Source organism: Rhinatrema bivittatum, chromosome 9 (assembly GCF_901001135.1).
Source record: "Rhinatrema bivittatum chromosome 9, aRhiBiv1.1, whole genome shotgun sequence".
Taxonomy (NCBI): Eukaryota; Metazoa; Chordata; class Amphibia; order Gymnophiona; family Rhinatrematidae; genus Rhinatrema; species Rhinatrema bivittatum.
In genome coordinates, this window is record NC_042623.1 from 64,384,709 (window position 1) to 64,402,925 (window position 18,217).

The 18,217-nt window shown below is 40.5% G+C and overlaps 1 protein-coding gene across 7 annotated transcripts in view; it reads left to right on the forward strand.

The window, feature by feature from the left end:
* Nucleotides 1-410: 410 nt before the first annotated feature.
* TBC1D22A (TBC1 domain family member 22A) overlaps nucleotides 411-18,217 on the forward strand; it is a 970,480-nt gene continuing 952,673 nt past the window's right edge. For 2 of the 7 annotated variants that reach the window (XR_003858779.1, XM_029617100.1), the window contains exons 1-2: nucleotides 417-705; nucleotides 15,650-15,706. Coding sequence is in view for 5 of the 7 variants with exons in the window: in XM_029617100.1 (XP_029472960.1) it covers nucleotides 644-705; nucleotides 15,650-15,706 (119 nt within the window). In the remaining 2 variants the exon portion in view is untranslated. Of the gene's footprint in view, nucleotides 706-15,649; nucleotides 15,707-18,217 lie in introns of those variants that run through there. The other 5 variants (XM_029617102.1, XM_029617099.1, XM_029617098.1 and 2 more) reach the window with 5 other exon arrangements.

The following is an 18,217-nucleotide window of genomic DNA, read 5'->3' on the forward strand; positions in this document are numbered from 1 at the left end:
TTCATCCAGTACGATACAGTTCACAGAAGTTTTTACGAGGTCCCGCTTCCCACCACCGTTATTACTCTTTCGCTAGCTCTTCCATTCCTCTGTAGGCTGTCAAACGTTTTATAAAACCAATAACAGATTTTGCCACAGATGTTGCTGTTGACACGGATGCGGCCTGCCAGTTGGCCCGTTTTCTCCGGGACTGCCCTACTCAGGTCGGGGATCCGCGGTAGTCCAGCCCCCGTTTCGTCGGTCACCTTCTGGCGTCGCGCATTGACTGTTCCACGGAAGCCGAGCGTACCGTGACACAGTTAACTACAGCCGCCGCCGCTCCTGCTTTGGAAAACTCCATTTCAGAACCGGAACCGGTGACGTCCGGAAGTGCTCTCGAGCTCTTTACTACGGCACAAGTTGGGGACTTTGACACTCCGAAGCAAGCTCACTTGTGATTGGGCGCTGCCTCCCCAGCCCTCTCAGCCGACCAATGGCTGTCACTCTTCTTTCGCTAGGCTGTTGAGCTATGGCGGCGCTGTACGCTGTGGAAACGGGGGTTGTGGTGGAGTGAGCTGAATTGCGTAGTGAAGGTGGAGGATTCGCTCCCCGGGTTGCGGGGAAGTCGAGGAGCCGGCGGAGTCGGGAGTTATGCGGAGTAGTTATGGCGAACGACGCGGGCAGAAAACAGTTTTGGAAGAGGAATACTTCAAAAGTGCCCGGGAGGTCCGTGACGCGCTGGGTTTCCGACTGGGGGAGGGACAGAGTAGTAATAAGGGTATGTCGTGAGATATTGGCTGATTGGCGTCCGATAGTAAGAGCTGTCATTAGCCCTGGGTCTCCAGTGAGAAGTGAGGTCAGCTTCTTCACAAGCTGCAACGTCTTTAAAGTACATATGTGTTAACTATTCAAATCCTCCCTCGAAGAGCTGGTTTATTTTTCCAGTTTCAGGGTTATAGTATCAGTTGGCATGTACGTGGGTACAACTTTTCCTAATTTCTAGACTGCCACACCTGTTTTAAGACGAGGCTTGGCATCCCAAATTCTGCTAGTGCTTGAGATACAGAGAATTTTTTTTTAATTTATGGAATTGCTGCCTTTCTTATTGTTGGTGACTGAGCACGTTGCATTGGAGTTGCAGAATGTAATAAACTACCTCTGAACACCATTTGAATTAAGTGGTGTGGCAAAGGCCACTTAGATACATTGAAATAAGTGTAAGCAAAGTTGTAGGTAATACTATTTTATTGGACTGACTTAGGATCAGGGACATTGCAAACACTGACATTGGGGGGGGGGGGGGGGGGGGAAGGAGGAAGGCAGTGTGCTAGTTCCCAACTGCTGCAATTTTAAGGGCTGATTCAAATATTTATTTATTTAAGGTTTTTATATACCGGCATTCATGATAAAATCACATCATGCTGGTTTACATTAAAACAGTGGTGCATAGAAAGAAAAAACAAACTGGAACTGTAGTGCGGAAGAAAGCAGTTACAAAAAACAGAGATGCTTAAACTGGGAGAGGAAGGAAAAAGAAAAGGTTAACAGCATTTTAAATATTTACAACGACCAGCCTGCTGCTAGGGGAGGAGGCATAGGACCCCTCATATCTGTTTCAGCTTAGGAAAAATGAACACAAGAAATGCCATATTTGGTCATACCAAAGATCTATCAAGCCCAGCATTCTCTCTCTGCCAGTGGCCTATCCAGGGTACAAGTACTCGGCAGGATCTCAAAGAATAGAGCTAATCATTTTTGCTCATAATCAGGGATAAGCAATGGCTTTCTTAAGTCTCCATCTATGCTAACTGCTTTTACTACACCCCATGGCAACAAATTCCATAGTTTAATTGTGTACTGAGTGAAAAAATACTTTCTCCAATTTGTTTTAAATGTGTGTCCACTAGTCTTAGTACTATTGGAAACGCTAAATAACCATTCCCTATTTACCCATTTCACCTCCCTTATGATTTTATAGACATCTATCATATCTTTTCTCAGCTGTCTCTTCTCCAGGCTGACGAGCTCTGACTTTTTTAGCCTTTCCTCATAGAGAATCCTTTTTCTGTATCTTTTTTCTAGTTGTAGTAGGGTTTTCTTCACTTTGGGGGTAATTTTCAAAAGGATTTGTGCACATAAAAATAGCATATATTGTAGCAATTTTCAAAAGCCCAATTATGCACTTAACATGCATGTATGCATAAATCCTTTTGAAAATTACTCACTTTGTGTCTGGGAACAATAATACGTTTAGCCGTTGCAACTAGATTTTCAGAGTTATACCCACTTCATTGGTCACTGCAAAATGAGTTGGGCAGTGGGTAGGTTTGTACAGGAGAGGTGAGATGCTTCTGCCCTCCATGACTTTTGGGGGTCACACCTTGGGTAGCAGGAACAAACCATATAACCCCCTTTGCGAGGGTTATGGTACCCCTTCCCTCCTCTTTTGTATGCCTTCTCTCTATTTCTCCCTCATATTTCTATTTGGAAGTCTAAGTAGCATGTTTCTTTCAGTAGCCTTGGCAGGTAATCAAACTTTGATTTTTTTATGTTAGAGCTAGCTCTATTGAAATCTCCCTAGGGATGAGGGGGACCATATAAGTTTATGTGTTGGGAATGACCTTTGCTGACCCTGCCATGCAACCCATGTGCTAAGTGGAGCAAAATGCTATGGGCAGTGGGCAGGCCTGACTGGTCTATATAGTAGAAGTGAGATATTCCTGCTTTCAATTATTCTTGAGGTTACATCTCAGGTAAATTATGCCCTGACTTCCATCCCTTCCTTTTTTTTTTTTACTTGATTAGGGTGTTCTTTCTTCTTGCTTCCTTTTTTTAGGCATGCTCTTTCAGTTGAACTTCTATCCAGCTTTAGTTAAGGCTTGTTTTATGAGGTCTGAGTCAGAGTGACGGCTATAGTTGTTTTCATTTGAAAAGGTAGCCTTCAGACTTATCCAACTTTAAATAAAGCAAATGAACTTATTCAAAAAGGACTTTTACCTAGTCTGTGTCTTTGGGAACATACTTTTATGAATAAGATCTGTTGAAGAGAGTATAGCTTTCAGACGGTTGTTGCAATTGCGTTAAGTTCAATAAAAAGGTATCACATTTTATTTCTTAGAATCATGTGAAAGTAGGGATGAAAGAACCTCATGAGTTTTTCTAACAATCCTCATGCTTCTTACATTCTTGCCTTTCTGAGGACAAGTTATCAGTTTAACTCTTTGTTGGACTCAGTTACAGAGATCCATGGTGTGAACTTGCTTTTAGGAACTGTGAACAATGAGACACACAGAGGAGTTTCATCTTCATGGAGTCCTGATGACAGGAAGGAAAAGTGGGAGGATTGGTCTAGAGACAGGGAGTGGTTAGGATTTCAAGGAAAAAAAAAAGCATACACACACTTTGAAGCTGAATTTGATGCTTAATTTCCATAGAATGTACACACCCAGAATTGTTTTAACAATTTTCTTCTGCTTTCCTATAAGATTTAGAGCAAAAATAAGTTGTGATTTAGTTGGTGGTTAAAGCAATCATTTGAATCCTCATTTACCTTTCTGATTTGTATTAACTTTCTGCAGTAAGATTAGTGATTATGCATTTCTGAAAATGCCTCTTAATTAGTTACACCCATCATTATGAATCCACATAAAATGAGACACTCCTGTTTTGACCATTATGAGATCCTCCATCCAAGGATCATATTTATACATGTGAAACACAAATGCGGCAAAAAAAGCTAGAGTAGACTCCGAGAAAGACATTTTAAAAACAAAGTGTGGTAGGGATTAGTGCTCAACTTTTAGTTTAAAAAGTGTTAAAGTATACAAAATTAGAACAAAAAGGAGGTAGCAACAGAGCCAGGGAAATAATTAAGTCCATGCTTTGAAAGATTCAGCTAGTAATGCTACAAATTAGATGCCAGAATTCTTCAGTTGTTGTAGAAGTCACACATATTGAAGTCAGTAGTAGGAAGGAATTGAAAGTTCAGTTTAAAGATATGGAGGTGGGGGTGGGGGGATACTGGTGTTGGGTTGCATATGGTGTTGTATGCTATTTTCTACCCAAAGTAGAAGAATCTCAATTGGGATGACTGGGTGGGTCATCATTTTTTTTTCTGCCATCGTTTACTATGTTACGTATGTTTCTCTGATATTCCTTATTCAGTTTTATTTTTGCACAGTAGTTTCATAGCATTTATTTTTGTATAATACTAAAAGTATACTTAGTATTTTAGCAGGGTATATATCCATACAGCATAAGTAAACCAATTCAGGATATTATTGTAAGACTTGGACAAACTACATTATATGCATTTGAGAAGATATTTTTAGTCCACATGTTTGGTTGTTGTGATGAATATTAAAAATGAGAAAGTGGACCATGTCAGCAGACCAGCTCACTTTGGAAACTTTCCTCTAGCTGAAGTACTAGGAATATGCTTCTTGGTTAGATAAAGCTGCTGGTATATTTCTGAAGGAATGAGATGAGCCATTTTAGAATTTTGTGTGTATCAAAGGTGGATAAGGAAGCTTTCTGTTTTGAGGAAGCCTATTTATTTTGTATACCGCTTTTTGGTACTTCAGAGCAGATTACATTCAGGTACTGTGGGTATTTCCTATGAGGAAAGGCTAAAGAAGTTAGGGCTGTTCAGTTTGGAGAATAGATGACTCGGGGGGGATATGATAGAAGTCTACAAAATCATGAAAGGACTTGAACAAGTTTAATATAAATCGGTTATTTACTTTCTCAGATAATAGAAGGACCAGGGACAATTCATGAAGTTAGCATGTAGCTCATTTAAAACAAATTGAAGAAAATTCTTTTTCACTCAGTGCATAGTTAAGCTCTGGAATTCATTACCAGAGGATGTAGTTACAGCAGTTAGTGTAACTGGGTTTAAAAAAAGGTTTGGATAAGTTCCTAGAGGATAAATCCATAAACTGCTATGACAGTAATTATAAGCAGTATTAGCTTGTGATCTATCTAATGTTTGGGGACTTGCCAGGTGCTTGTGACTTTGATTGGCCACTGTTGGAAACAGGATACTGGGCTTGATGGACCCTTGGTCTGTCCCAATATGGCTTTTCATATGTTCTTATCCCCAGAGTGTTTACAATCTCAGGGCCAGATTTATTAAGGCTTTTCTCCCTTTTGTGTCTATGGGAAAACCCTTAGTTAACCAGGTACCAAGTTTGTAGCTGAGGCAACGGAAGGTAAAGTGACTTGCCCAAGGTCACAAGGATTTAAGCCTTGGTTTCCCTGGTTTGAAGTCCACTGCTTTAACCACTAGGCCGCTGCTCCATTCCACTACAGGTGGCACCCAATATTTGTATGTTATTGTGTGCTTAGGGACCTTTCTTTTTGTTTTTTTATTTTCTTTTATTTTTCCTGGGAATTTATCAGGGTTTATTATGACTAAAACAAAAGCAGGAGAAAACTGTTGTTTTATCAAGTAAATATCAGTTTATTTTGATGGACAGAAGCCAGTATAGTAAAACATTATTAAGCATATTCTCCCACTCAGCAGCATCTACTGTATGTTCCTCTTTCCCCTGGCTGTAATAACATTAATTCTTACTGGTAGTATCTCCATTTTTTGGCAGCACTCTGCCGCACTGCACTTCTGCTTTTGTGCGGGGTTGGGGAGCCTACTGAGACATGCTTCCTGTGGGAAAGCTGCTTCAGATGTCATATTGGCAGCATGTACTTTTGGCTGCTTTGGGGGGGGGCGGCAAGGTGGGACTTAAAATACTATGTTGGCAGCACTGGAAGGTGAGTGCTTTTGCTGGTGGGAAGCATGACTTGAAACATGCTTTCAGCAGTGGCGAGAGGCTTTGAAATGCTGCATTCGCAGCTCTGGAGCTGCACTTTAATTAGCCGATTTTCACCTTTGGAAAAATCCAGGAATTTATGGGTGAAACTGAAGTTAAAGTGAAAATGAAGAACCCTAGATGTACTATAACACCCTTCTGACAGAGTGAAAACATATTTGTAAAAGTTGGGAGTCAAAAAAGTTATAAAGAAAACATTCTTTTGTTTTTTTTCCTGAACTATTTTTTGCCCCTTTTGGTTTATTTTGCTCCTTTTGCTATAATTTTGGAGTGGATGATATTTTATTAAAAAAAAAAATAGGAGTCAAGTGGCACCTTATAGACTAATTTATTAAAGCATGAGGACAGAATTCACTTCGTCTGATATATGAAGTGATGAGGAGAGAGTGTTAATAGTATTATACCATGTCCTGCCTAATCCAATGCCTTCTTTCTGGTCTGTATATATTTTACCCATCTCTTGTACATCACTTCATGCACCTGTCAAAGTGGACTCTGTGCTTGAAAGCTCACGTTTTAATAAATTAATTAGTCTATAAGGTGCCACTCGACTTGTGTCTTTTTTGCTATACCAGACTAACACGGCTATCCCTCTGAATACTTTTTTAAAAGTTTTTTTTTGTTGTTGTTGCTTTTCTTTTCTTTCCAGTTCCAGCCTCTTCTTATCCAGTGGGCATCTCTGGCAGCTCAAAAGCATTGCCTCTACTGTGGGCTCTAACCAAGTTGTAATGGTATTACCTCCTTGCTGGGCCTTGACTGGCTGTGTGTTGCAACAGTTAATCCTCTGGCAGTCCTCCAGGAGCTGCACCATAATGGCATATTTACCTCTATCTCTGGCCCATCAGGAGCCATGCTTCATCACAATAGCATCTCCTTCCCCCTTTGGTGATCCTGCAATCTCCTATGGTAGCCCCTAAAGATGGTAGGAGTAAAAGTTTAGTTGCTTGAGCAACCACACTTCAAGGATTTTTCTTCCTATGGCTTCTGATATGTTTTTTGTTCTTCTCCAAATTTGGGTCATAAAATTGAAATTAAATTTGCTGCATGAAAAGTAACTTTATTTTTTTTTTACACACAAATTATCATAGCATAAAGCTTTTGTCTGAGTCATAATGCAAACATTAAAAGCTTACATTTATATTGGGCTTTAAGATTAGTTTTAGGATTTATTATTATATACTGTTTCCACTGTCATTCTCTCTCAAAGTTTGTGTATTTGCACTGGATGTTTTCCACAGATATGCATGTTATAGGTAATCTGTTACATTCACCATTTTGATTCAGTAGAAGTTAGTCTGAATCAGTATGTAGCTGTGTCTGGCTGTGCTGTACTTAACGCTGGCTTCCTTTTATATTTAGGTGATCACATAAATTACCGGTAACATAAAGCTTGCTGCACATGTAACCCCTGGGCTGCTGCTATCACAAGACCCCCCCCCCCCCCCCCAAGACCATCCTTAAATACAAATTAAGTTGGTAGAATCCTTTCCTGTAAATACAGTCTGAGTCTCCAGAATTCTAGTAAAGTCAGTTGTGAACACTAATGATCTCACTGAAAACCGATGTGGTTTCCAGCTTAAGATTTTACTGATAGGGATGAAAAAGTTGATAAGTTCCTTACAGCTCTTTAGATCCTTTGTTAGAGTTTCAGATCTCCACTAAATTTGTGTCGTCATGCTTCCAGTAAAATTATTTGGTATTTAAAGCCAATTTCAGTTAATAACTTAGTTTCCTCTCTATGCCAATAGCCGGTGTATATGATTTCAGCCCAGTTTAGTTGTTAGTTTCAAGTCCCATTTGTCATAACTTTATTTTAGTTAATCTATATTCTCCTCCTTCGTTTTGGTTCATACCTGGGTGGTACCCTTCAGCCTTTGATCTCATTGAGAGAGTTGTGAATAAACCTGAGCAGTGTCACTTGTCTTCTCACTCCTTGGAAATGAATGTAGATTTATTCCTCCATGAGGACACATGGTCTCTTTGAGAGAGACCATTTCCTCCAGATGGCAGAAAGCTGAGTCCTTGGGCCCTAGGTTTCGCAGGTAGGATTTAAAAGATAATTCTTAACAATAAAAAACCAAACAAACGAGGCAGGAAGGATGGAAAAACTTTCTGCCCAGAAAAGAGGTTTTCAACAACTATAGCAAAAATAGGGAAAAGCACCATTGCTGCTTCACTTTACTCAGGTCTCGACTCAAGGGTCCTTCCTTAGACAATAAAACAAAAGGGAGCAGCAAAGGAACATGGTGTTTCTAGGAGGGTCAACAAAACTTACACAACTTAAGATGGTAGCAGGGGTTATATAGGCAAGGAGCTCACCATCTCAAGCTCCCACATAGAGGAGCAAACCCGACAATACTGCTATTTCTGTTCCCCCTGTAAAGATAAACATGCTTCTTAGTAGGAATGTACTGGGTTCAATAAATAAAAAAAAAAAAAAGTGGTGGTCAATTTAGGTTTTATTGGTTATTGCCACCTAATTGCTGAGTTTCTGCTGCCCTTTCCAGACCACAGGCACATGAAAATAGGGCAGCATAGAACATTGGACTTCCTCCTTTGGACTTCCCTTTCATTTGAAACAGGCTTCCACTGAGCTATGGTGCCATGAGTCTTCACTGGCAACTATTCCCATTTAAATATTCTTCCTCTTCATCCTGCCAGGCCAGTCTTCACAGTGGATCTTGTCCCCCTACCAGTAGATGGAGGCAGGGTTCCAGACCTTTTCCCTGAGGCCCTCTCCTGTATAGGCTGGTTCAGCAGGGAAGGAGTCAGTAGTTCTCTGCTTCCAGCAGATGGTAGGTGGAGCTGGTTTGGCAGGAGGAATTGGCAGGGATGATGGCCTCCCTAAGGTTGCTTTTCCCCAGGGAAGCGCCTGGGCCAGGTCAGGGGTCCTCCTTGGTTTGATGGCCCTACTACGGTCACTTTTTACTCCCTCAGAATTGGGCGATCAGGCCTTGGGCCTTGCATTTCCTATGCAGGAGAAGTCAAGTAACAGCAGCTGCATTGGCAGTAAATAGGCCTAGGGCCTAATACCACAGGACCTGGCTAGAAGTCCCCCAAACCCCTGTGCCGACAGGTAGGATGGAAAGAGGTATGAAGTGCCTGGCGTGTGGCGCATCCCAACAGTTGCAGGTTTGTTCTATTGTGATGGTGCGGCATGGGTGAAGGAAGAGATTGATGTGTGGGTGAATGCCACAGCAATGGGAGAGACCAGGTGGACACAGCCTAAAGTCACCCACAGCTGGAGTGGAAATTGCAGCTAGTCAGAGGATCTTTTGGAGGGGTAGGTGGAAGATTTCTCGACAGTTTGTGCTTCTAATCCAAGGAAGGGGAGAAGCCCAGGCCTTTACAGTATCCGATTTCTGACAAATTGGATGACTTCTCCCAGCTGGATTCCCTGGAGGAGACAGAGGAAGAGGAGAATCTGGGACCAGAGCAGGATGACTCGGCAGGCTGTTTGTTTAGGGCTGATGAGTTAGGAGTCCTTATCTCTTTTTGCGACCGTTGCTGCCTGACGTCTCCACTACGCCCACCTTACCTCTTTGGCGACTCCCTCTTTGCCTGTTGGAAGTTTGGCTGCTGTGGCGTCATTTTGCCATTCCCATCCGGCGTCCCTGGACTGGCTAGACGCTGCACTCCGCCATGTTTCCCAGCAGCCTAAGGGCGCGCGCGGCGTGGCCCCAACTCAAGTATCAGCAGTAGCTCAAACCTCAGGGGCATCCCCCTGAGGTGACGTCATCTTCACCGGATATTTAAGGTCTCTGAAATCGCTAACGAATCGAGTTAGCAAGGGCTTTCCTCCAGGTATTGGCGGATGGGATTCACTCTCCGCATACCTTGCTACTCTGCGTCCTTGGACTTACCAAGGGTATCCGCTCCTTGGGGGCCTCACTTTCTCTTTTGCTTTTCAGATTGCAGTCTGAAACCGGTACTCGCTCCTCGAGGGTCCACGTTCCCTGACTTGCTACTAAATACCACTTCTACCAGGAAATCATCGCTGCCTACAACACCAGTGAGTTACCATCTCTCTCTCAGAGCGTTCCCTGGAACCAGGTACTCTCTCTTCAAGGGCCTACTTCATTCCAGCTCCTGGGCTACTTCTAAGAGACTATTACCAGTGTTACCATCAAGGTTCTGTTCCTGAACTCTGCATACCCTGCCTATTCACTATATTCAGTTTCTCTACAGCTCAGTATCCAGGATCGCTGTTCCAGTATCTGAGGGACTACAGCCCAGCCGAGCACTTCCAGCTCACTACTGCCACCTCTGGTGGTTCAATATACTGTTTAATAAAAGAACTAGTGTATGTCTGTCTCCATACTCTGAGCCTGACCTTTGGTCCCTCTCGGGATCTTCCCCTGGGGGCGTGGTCCTCTGCCACCGGCCCAAGGATCCACCCACAACTACCACAAACACTAACATCTCTAGGGTCTCCCAAGTCCTTAGGCTCTCAGAGGCGTTATCCCAGAGACCCCAAGCCAAAGGGTAATCCTAAGAACATAAGAAACTGCTATCCTGGGTCAGACCAAGGGTCCATCAAGCCCAGCATTCTGTTTCCAACAGTGGCCAATCCAGGCTACAAGTACCTGGCAAGTATCCAAACACTAAGTAGATCCCATGCTAGTGATGCCAGTAATAGCAATGGCTATTCCCTAAGTCAACTTGATTAATAGCAGTTAATGGACTTCTCCTCCAAGAACTTATCCAAACCTTTTTAAAATCAGGCTATACTAACTGCACTAACCACATCCTCTGGCAACAAATTCCTGAGCTTAATTGTGAGTTGAGTGAACATTTTTTTTCTCTGATTAGTTTTAAATGTGCTACTTGCTAACTTTGTGTCTCGGTTCTGCTCTGATAAGCAATTCTAAGTAAGTGAGATGATATTAAAGGAGTTCCCTTTAAAATTTACTCTCTTGATCTTAGAACCCATTGTTACTTAAAGTTAACACATCAGCACTCCTAAAAGATGATGCATTATATTGAGCTCATTTAATTAATTATGAGATCAGAGCCGCTAAAATAACTCGGTGATATATTCTTAAAAGAAGAATATAATTTTTATTTTACATGAGGAAAATATATAATTAAATGTAATTGATTTAGTCAAGTCATAGAATACAGAAAAATAAAATTCAAAATGGTTGCTTACCACTGTCTTGGGCATGCCATACTCTGAAAAGAATAGCAGCAGCCTCGACTATCTGGATTTCACTGTATATATACCTTTTCTCTTGCTGACCCCCAATGGCCCATAGCAATTCTTTTTCAATATAAGTCCACACTCAATTAACTCAGAAACTTGACCTCACGTGTTACTAAACCATTACATGTATAAGTGAAGTTGCATGTCCAAGAAAATATAGCTATAAAAAACACTTTGATCTTACATCAGGTACACTACATCAAGACACCTATGTGCTTTGTTCTAGTGTAATCGTTCTATCTAATTGACAAAAGTGCACCTGATTTCATATCCTTAACTTGAACATACAAGTATAATAATATAAGCATTTAAATCTCCTAATGATTAAATATATATAATAGTAAATGCAGTAAGCATATGTTTAACCTAATTACAGAAGGTCAAAAGATATCATTGTTAATCTAGAGTTCGGTGCTAATTAAGGCACAAACTCTGGGAACTCTGTCATGCTAAAAGGCAATCATGAAGAGCATTATCTGTGTCTTATCTTAAAGTGCTGGCTGGTTTCCCTACAGCTGTACATCACATGTTAAGAGAGATAAGGACAGAGTTCAGAAAAAAATTTAAAAAGTAACTTCGTACTAGTTGTTTTAAAAGGTTCAGAACAATTAAAAATAATTCAGAATGGGTCAGGGGTTATTGTTTTTCATATCTCTGTGTTTTAGACATACAGGGGACCCAGATTTATTTATTTATTTATCTGGAACTTTTTTATACCGACATTCATGTGCAAAAGAACATATATCGGTTTACATCGAAACGAGGAACGGCATCACAACGAATGCATTACATCGAACAAGGGATACAGGTAACTGGGATCCAATGGGTACAGATAAATAAAGAGCTCCTTCAGAGAGCAATAACTGTTCTAAACTGTTATAATACACCAAACATAGAGTAAAATGTTATAGGACTGTTATAATACATCAAACAGAACAACTGTTGAAAATAAAAATACAACAAATAATGAAACAACGATCACATTTCTCTGATATCTAAGATGTGGAAACCAAAGCTAACTTCGCTGTAAAGATAAGTCTGTGCAAACAAAGGCCCAAAGAAACGGGTGGTAATGGATCATGCGTGAGGTTCGGGGAAAGAGGAGGGGGGCAAAACATCAAAGGGAGAGGTAAAACTAAAAGAAAGAGATTAAGATTAGAGATTAAAAAATAAATTGAGATTAATAGAAAAAATTACAAATTAAACTAGTCTTGACTATGACGCTATGTCTGGTTTAGGAGATCGAGACGTAACAACTGGTGGATGGTCTTGAGGGTGAGTCTAGAAAGGAAGGAGAGGTCATCTGAGATTACGGAAAGGCTTGACCGAAAAGCCAGGTTTTGAGTCTTTTTTTGAAGGTTGTCGTGCTTCGTTCTAGTCGGAGATCCGGTGGGAGTGCATTCCATTGTGGAGGACCAGCTGTAGAAAGGGCTCGTTTCCTGAGAGAGGATTTGTCACATGTCACATGGAGTGCCCTCTAGTCCTTCTATTATCTGAAAGAGTAAATAACTGATTCACATTTACCCATTCTAGACCTCTCATGATTTTAAAGACCTCTATCATATTCCCCCTCAGCTGTCTCTTTTCCAAGCTGATCAGCCCTAACCTCTTTAGCTTTTCCTCATAAGGGAGCAATTCCATCCCCTTTACCATTTTAGTCATCATCCTCTGCACCTTCTCCAGTGCAACTATATCTTTTTTTTTTTTTAGTTGCGGCAACCAGAATTGTACATAGTACTCAAGGTGTGGTCTCACCGTGGAGCGATACAGAGGCATTATGACATTTTCAATTTTATTCACCATTCCCTTCCTAATAATTCCTAGCATTGTTAGCTTTTTTTGACTGCTGCAGCACACTGAGCCAACGATTTCAATGTATTATCCACTATGATGCCTAGATCTTTTTCCTGGATAGTAGCACCTAATATGGAACCTAACATCGTGTAACTACAGATTGGGTTATTTTTCCCTATATGCATCACCTTGCAGTTGACCACATTATCTCTGCTATTTGCATGCCCAATCTTCCAGTCTCGCAAGGGCCTCCTGCAATTTATCACAATCTGCTTGTGATTTAACTATTCTGAATAATTTTGTATCATCTGCAAATCTGATTACCTCACTCAAATTCCTTTCCATATCATTTATAAATATATTGAAAAGCACCCATCTAAATACAGATCCCTGAGGCACTCCACTGCTTACCCTTTCCCACTGGGAAAATTGATCACTTAATCCTATTCTCTGTTTCCGGTCTTTTATTGGAACCTTTCTGTTGGGATGCCCTAACTCTCCAGTTTCATTAGTATCCTTCTAAGAAACCTTCCTCTGAGCCTTGCACTGCTGAGTGACTGTCTGCTTTCACCCTTGTTCTAGTTTAAAAGCTTCCCTATCTCTTTTTTAAAAGTTAGTGCCAGCAGCCTGGTTCTACTCTGGTTAGTTGGATCCTGCCCTTTCAGAAAAGTCTCCTCCCTTCTCAAAAGGTTGTCCAGTTCCTTACAAAACTGAAACCCCTTTCCCTGCACAATCATCTAATCCTCGCATTGAGACTCTGGAGCTCTGCCTGCCTCTGGGGACCTGCATGTGGAACAGGGAGCATTTCAGAGAATGCTATCCTGGAGGTTCTGGATTTAAGCTTTCTACCTTAAATCCTAAATTTGGCTTCCAGAACCTCCCTCTCACATTTTCCTATGTCGTTGGTGCCCACATGTACCACGACAGTTGGCTCCTCCCCAGCACTGTCTATAATCCTATCTAGGTGACGTGTGAGGTCTGTCATCTTTGTACCAGGCAGGCAAGTTACCAGGCGGTCCTCATGTCCACCAGCCACCCAGCTATCTAGATTTCTAATAATCGAATTGCCGACTATTATGGCCGACCTAACCCTTCCCTCCTGGGCAATAGCCCTGGGAGACTCGTCCTCAGTGCAAGAGGACAGAGCGGGAAGGTGAACATTTGACAACCAAAAAACATAAATATGATACCCTTTTATGCTTTAACCATTGTAAATTATACCTAATTTTACATCTTTGTGTTCTCTATATATTTTTTGCAGAATAAAATAAGCTTCTTCCTTTTGGCTTCTCTGTTAATTTGGTGATACAGACCTAGGTTTAGGTCTCTTATCATTCAGGTCTAAGAGTTTTGTGCATTTTTTTAGGATGTTGGGCCAGGGTGATCATACACTATTTTGGGTGACCTGTGCTTCTATGAGTTGGCACTGAAAATTAGAATTTGAAGGATGCTTCAAACAACTCTGATGTACAAGAGTTGCAACTAGGTCATGTACTCAGGATAACTAAAATATGCAAATTATCCAGGCTCTTAGACCAAATATATTGAATCATTTTAAGCCTATTAGAAGTTCACCTAGAAACAATGTCCCCTAACATTTTCAAATGACACTAAACAAGAAGAGGGACAGAGATCTCACAAAACATTTTATTTAAATGTGATGCTCACATTCTGAATATAAAGTGCTGTTTTCCCTGACCTAATTAGTGTCTATCTAAATACCAGCATTTCATGGACACACCAAACATATATCGCACAGCTTACGCAATACTTTGTATTAGTTTTATATCCAAATGCTTCAGATGTCCTATCTGCAAACTTCTTCTGCATACAGTGGTATGCAAAAGTTGAGGCATCCCTGTTCAAATTGTAGGTTTCAATGGATATTTAAGTGAATGGAAGCAGACACAGCTTCTGCATGGTACAAAGTGGAGTGGAGGAGTAGCCTAGTGGTTAGAGCAGCGGGCAATGAACCAGGAGACCAGGGTTCACGTCCTGCTGTTGTTCCTTGTGACCTTGGGCAAGTCACTTTACCTTCCATTGCCTCAGGTACAAACTTAAATTGTAAGCCCTCTGGGGATAGGAAATACTTACAGTACCTGAATGTAATCTGCTTAAAAGTGCAAAAAGCAGAATATAAAAATCTAAAAATAAAAAGTTAAATATGGCATCTATCTGCATTTTTAATGCAAACCGTTGGGTGCCTGAGGTTGTCTGCTGCTGAAGAAATGTGTAGTAATGTAGACCTTTGTTTTTCTTTAGCTAGATTATGTGTTTTATGAAATAGAATATGTGTTTTATGAAAAAAAAAAAGTAAGTTAAGTTAAAGATAATTTGTTTTTAGAAAAGTTTGATGCTTATTCAAGCATTACTATAAAAGAAGGGTCAGTATTTATTCAACAGTGGAATTGTCTTTACCTAACTAATTGAAGGCCTAATGAGCCAATCAACATTTTAAGCCTTATTAACAGCTTTGGTTAAAAAAATAGACATGAATCTCAACTGTAAGGGTGTCCAAACTTTTACGCATGTCATATTCACAGTTTTATTATTAGTAATTATTCTCTCATTATTGCCCAAGTTGCCATTGTTTGATTACCTATGTGTAGCCTCTGCTCAGACTTTTGAATAACAAAATTATTTTCCAGCCTTTTCAAATAAGTTTTCACCTTTAGCCTTATATTTGGCCTAAAAAAGACTCTAAATCTCCTGTGTGATTAAGCAGTAGTAAAATACAGTGACCATAATCACATGCTATGTAATTGTTTTCTCATGTTAAATCCTGTGCTTGATGATAAAAGGGGAAAAAGAGGTGTATAATATTTTATTTCTCTTTTAGCATTCAGCATGTATATGGAGCTCAACATCCTCCATTGAATCCATTGTTGCATGGAACGTAAGTTAAGCCTTTAATTTCATTGCTTGTTGAGTGTTTGCAGGACCTAGTCAACTGGAGTTACCAGAGTTGATTTAGATATTTCTTATATTTTGCCTTAGATTAGGTAAAAATAAAGAGTAAAAACCATGAATAGCTCTTGGTGAAAAGAACCCTTGCTTTCTTGTTTTAGCCGACCACCTCGTATGCCCATGTTCTGTTACCTCCTTGTTCAGGTTAGAGCCAAATGTGATTATTAGGAAAATATCTTTTAAAATATCATCAAATAATGTTGCAAAGCTTTTTATATCGTCAGTTTAATGAAAAAAAAACCTAGTTTTTGCTGTGGGAATGTGAATTTTTGTACGTTATGGTAAGTTGTTTAATTTGAATATAATCTTTAAAAGAGGGGGGTCCCCCAAACTACGGCTTGTGGGTTGGATCATGCCTGTGGAGTTTGCTTTTCTAGCCTGCTATACTTTTCCTTCTGGCAGCCAAAGAAGAAAGTTTTTGTTCTTTGGGGGTTTTTTTTCTCTTTAGGTATTTTGACTGCAGCTGCAGAGAGACTGGTGGGGTTTCCCAGGCCTTGCCAGCAGAAGTGGAAGATGATGTGCTGGTGATGTTTCCCAGGACCCACCAGTTGTAAAAGAGCTGACTGGATCCGTGACTCTGGCAACAGCTGCTGGCAGAGAGGCCAGATTCCCCCAGTTGTCAAAGAGCCAGACAAACCCACAGCAATGGAAACAAAGACATTGTGGGTGGGGGGAAGAGGGAGTGAATAAAAAGGAAATGGGGGTGAAGGGGAAGGGATGAGTGTAAGAGTGAAGAGAGGGAGGAAGGGAAAGAGTGAGAGGGGAGGGTGTGTACTCCCCACACCTCTCCCTGCTTTCCTGTTGGTGATTTGAAATGACCTATGTGGTCTGGCCCCTGAAAAGTTTGGGGACCTTTGATCTCTGATGAAAACGTACGTTTTCATTTAAATAAACTAAAGTGTTTGAGATGGGAGAAGTGAATTTCTCTCCACAAATCCTCTCAAGCTTCTTATCTTCATTTCTTGCTATAAAAATAGAGCCAGATAGCAGATTTTCAGGATTGAAGAGAGTGTACACCGTATTATGGAGGTTCTGGAATGGGAGATTGAGTACAGAGAATGGGGTAACTGGCAAAGCTAAAAAAAAAAAAAAAAGGTTGGTAGTGTCTACAGCATTGTGATAACTTCCTATAGACCAGAGGCCAACTTGGGCTAACCACGTTTACACTTCATTACACTTGTTGATGCTTATATGCCAAAGTTAAATAGCTGAACAATGGTATAAAGAGAGATTTGGCTCTCACAAGCACTTGAGGCTGCCAAATGGGCTGCATTGCTGCAGGTACTCAGGAAACCAATTGAGCACAGATGGGATAACAAAACACATGTTATGGCACCTTTCCTTGAGTGCAGGGAGATAGACAGTGGAATAACCGTCACTAAATCCCGGTGGGTACTTAATGTCCTTTCATAAGAGACCAAAATATAAAGTAAATTTTTCCCATGTTTATTTTGCATTCATTTTGTATGCCTTAATCGTAGGCTGATTGTATAAACAATTATATGACATTCACAACAGGCAAGTGAATGAATGTGATTCTATGGAGAATACTGCTACTATTGTATTCTGCTTTTTATTAGCCAACTTTGTTTCCAGAGAAGAGAAAACTGGTGGCTGTGAAGCACAGGCAGGATACAGTCTTCAGAGAGAAACTATTATGGAGATCTTAGACAATTATGAAGGAAATATTTGAACAAATCCCCATGAAATCTGTTTATTTCAATCAGAACCAAAGCACAGATGGAAAGAGTATTCTTTATTAATTACATTTAATTCATCAAAATTTGAAACTCATAAAATCCATATACGTTCTAGTTAGAATATTTGATGAATTTTAAATTTCAGCCGTAATGCCATTCTGATAAGAGAGAGTGAGTTCCTACAGTTGCATTCCTGTTCAAATCTGTTACATCTACATCATCTTCAAGGCAGCCTGCTGACAACTTTTCCAGTAAAATCAGTGGGAAGGTCATAAAATGTTGTGGCATGATGTGAAAATGAACAGCACAGCTGTGGAGTGTTGGAACTTGGTAAGGGTTGGCGTGGAATAGACTGAACATATATGATTATGGATAGTAGAATACCGTTCTCTAATAACAAGCAGCCTTTAATGAAGCCTACATGACTGGCATTGCATGTATTGTCAGAAGAATGAAGAGGTTTTCAGAAAAAGTTTGAGGGCCTTGTGCCTACCAGATCAACGGATACTCTATTTCAAAATGTTCCATCCTTTAAAGGAGTCTTTTGCTACTGCTCTGCTATATTTTTTGATGTATTGCACTTGTCACCATTTATCTGCTGGGTTTTTTTCCAGTTTTTCTTAGTTTTACTTCTTTGTGTCTCTTGTTGAGCATTTTCTGTTTGTTTTTAAAGATTTCTTACCTTTTTGCACTTATACATGTGTTCTGCAGCAGGCTATCTGCTTTGTTAAACTATGTTG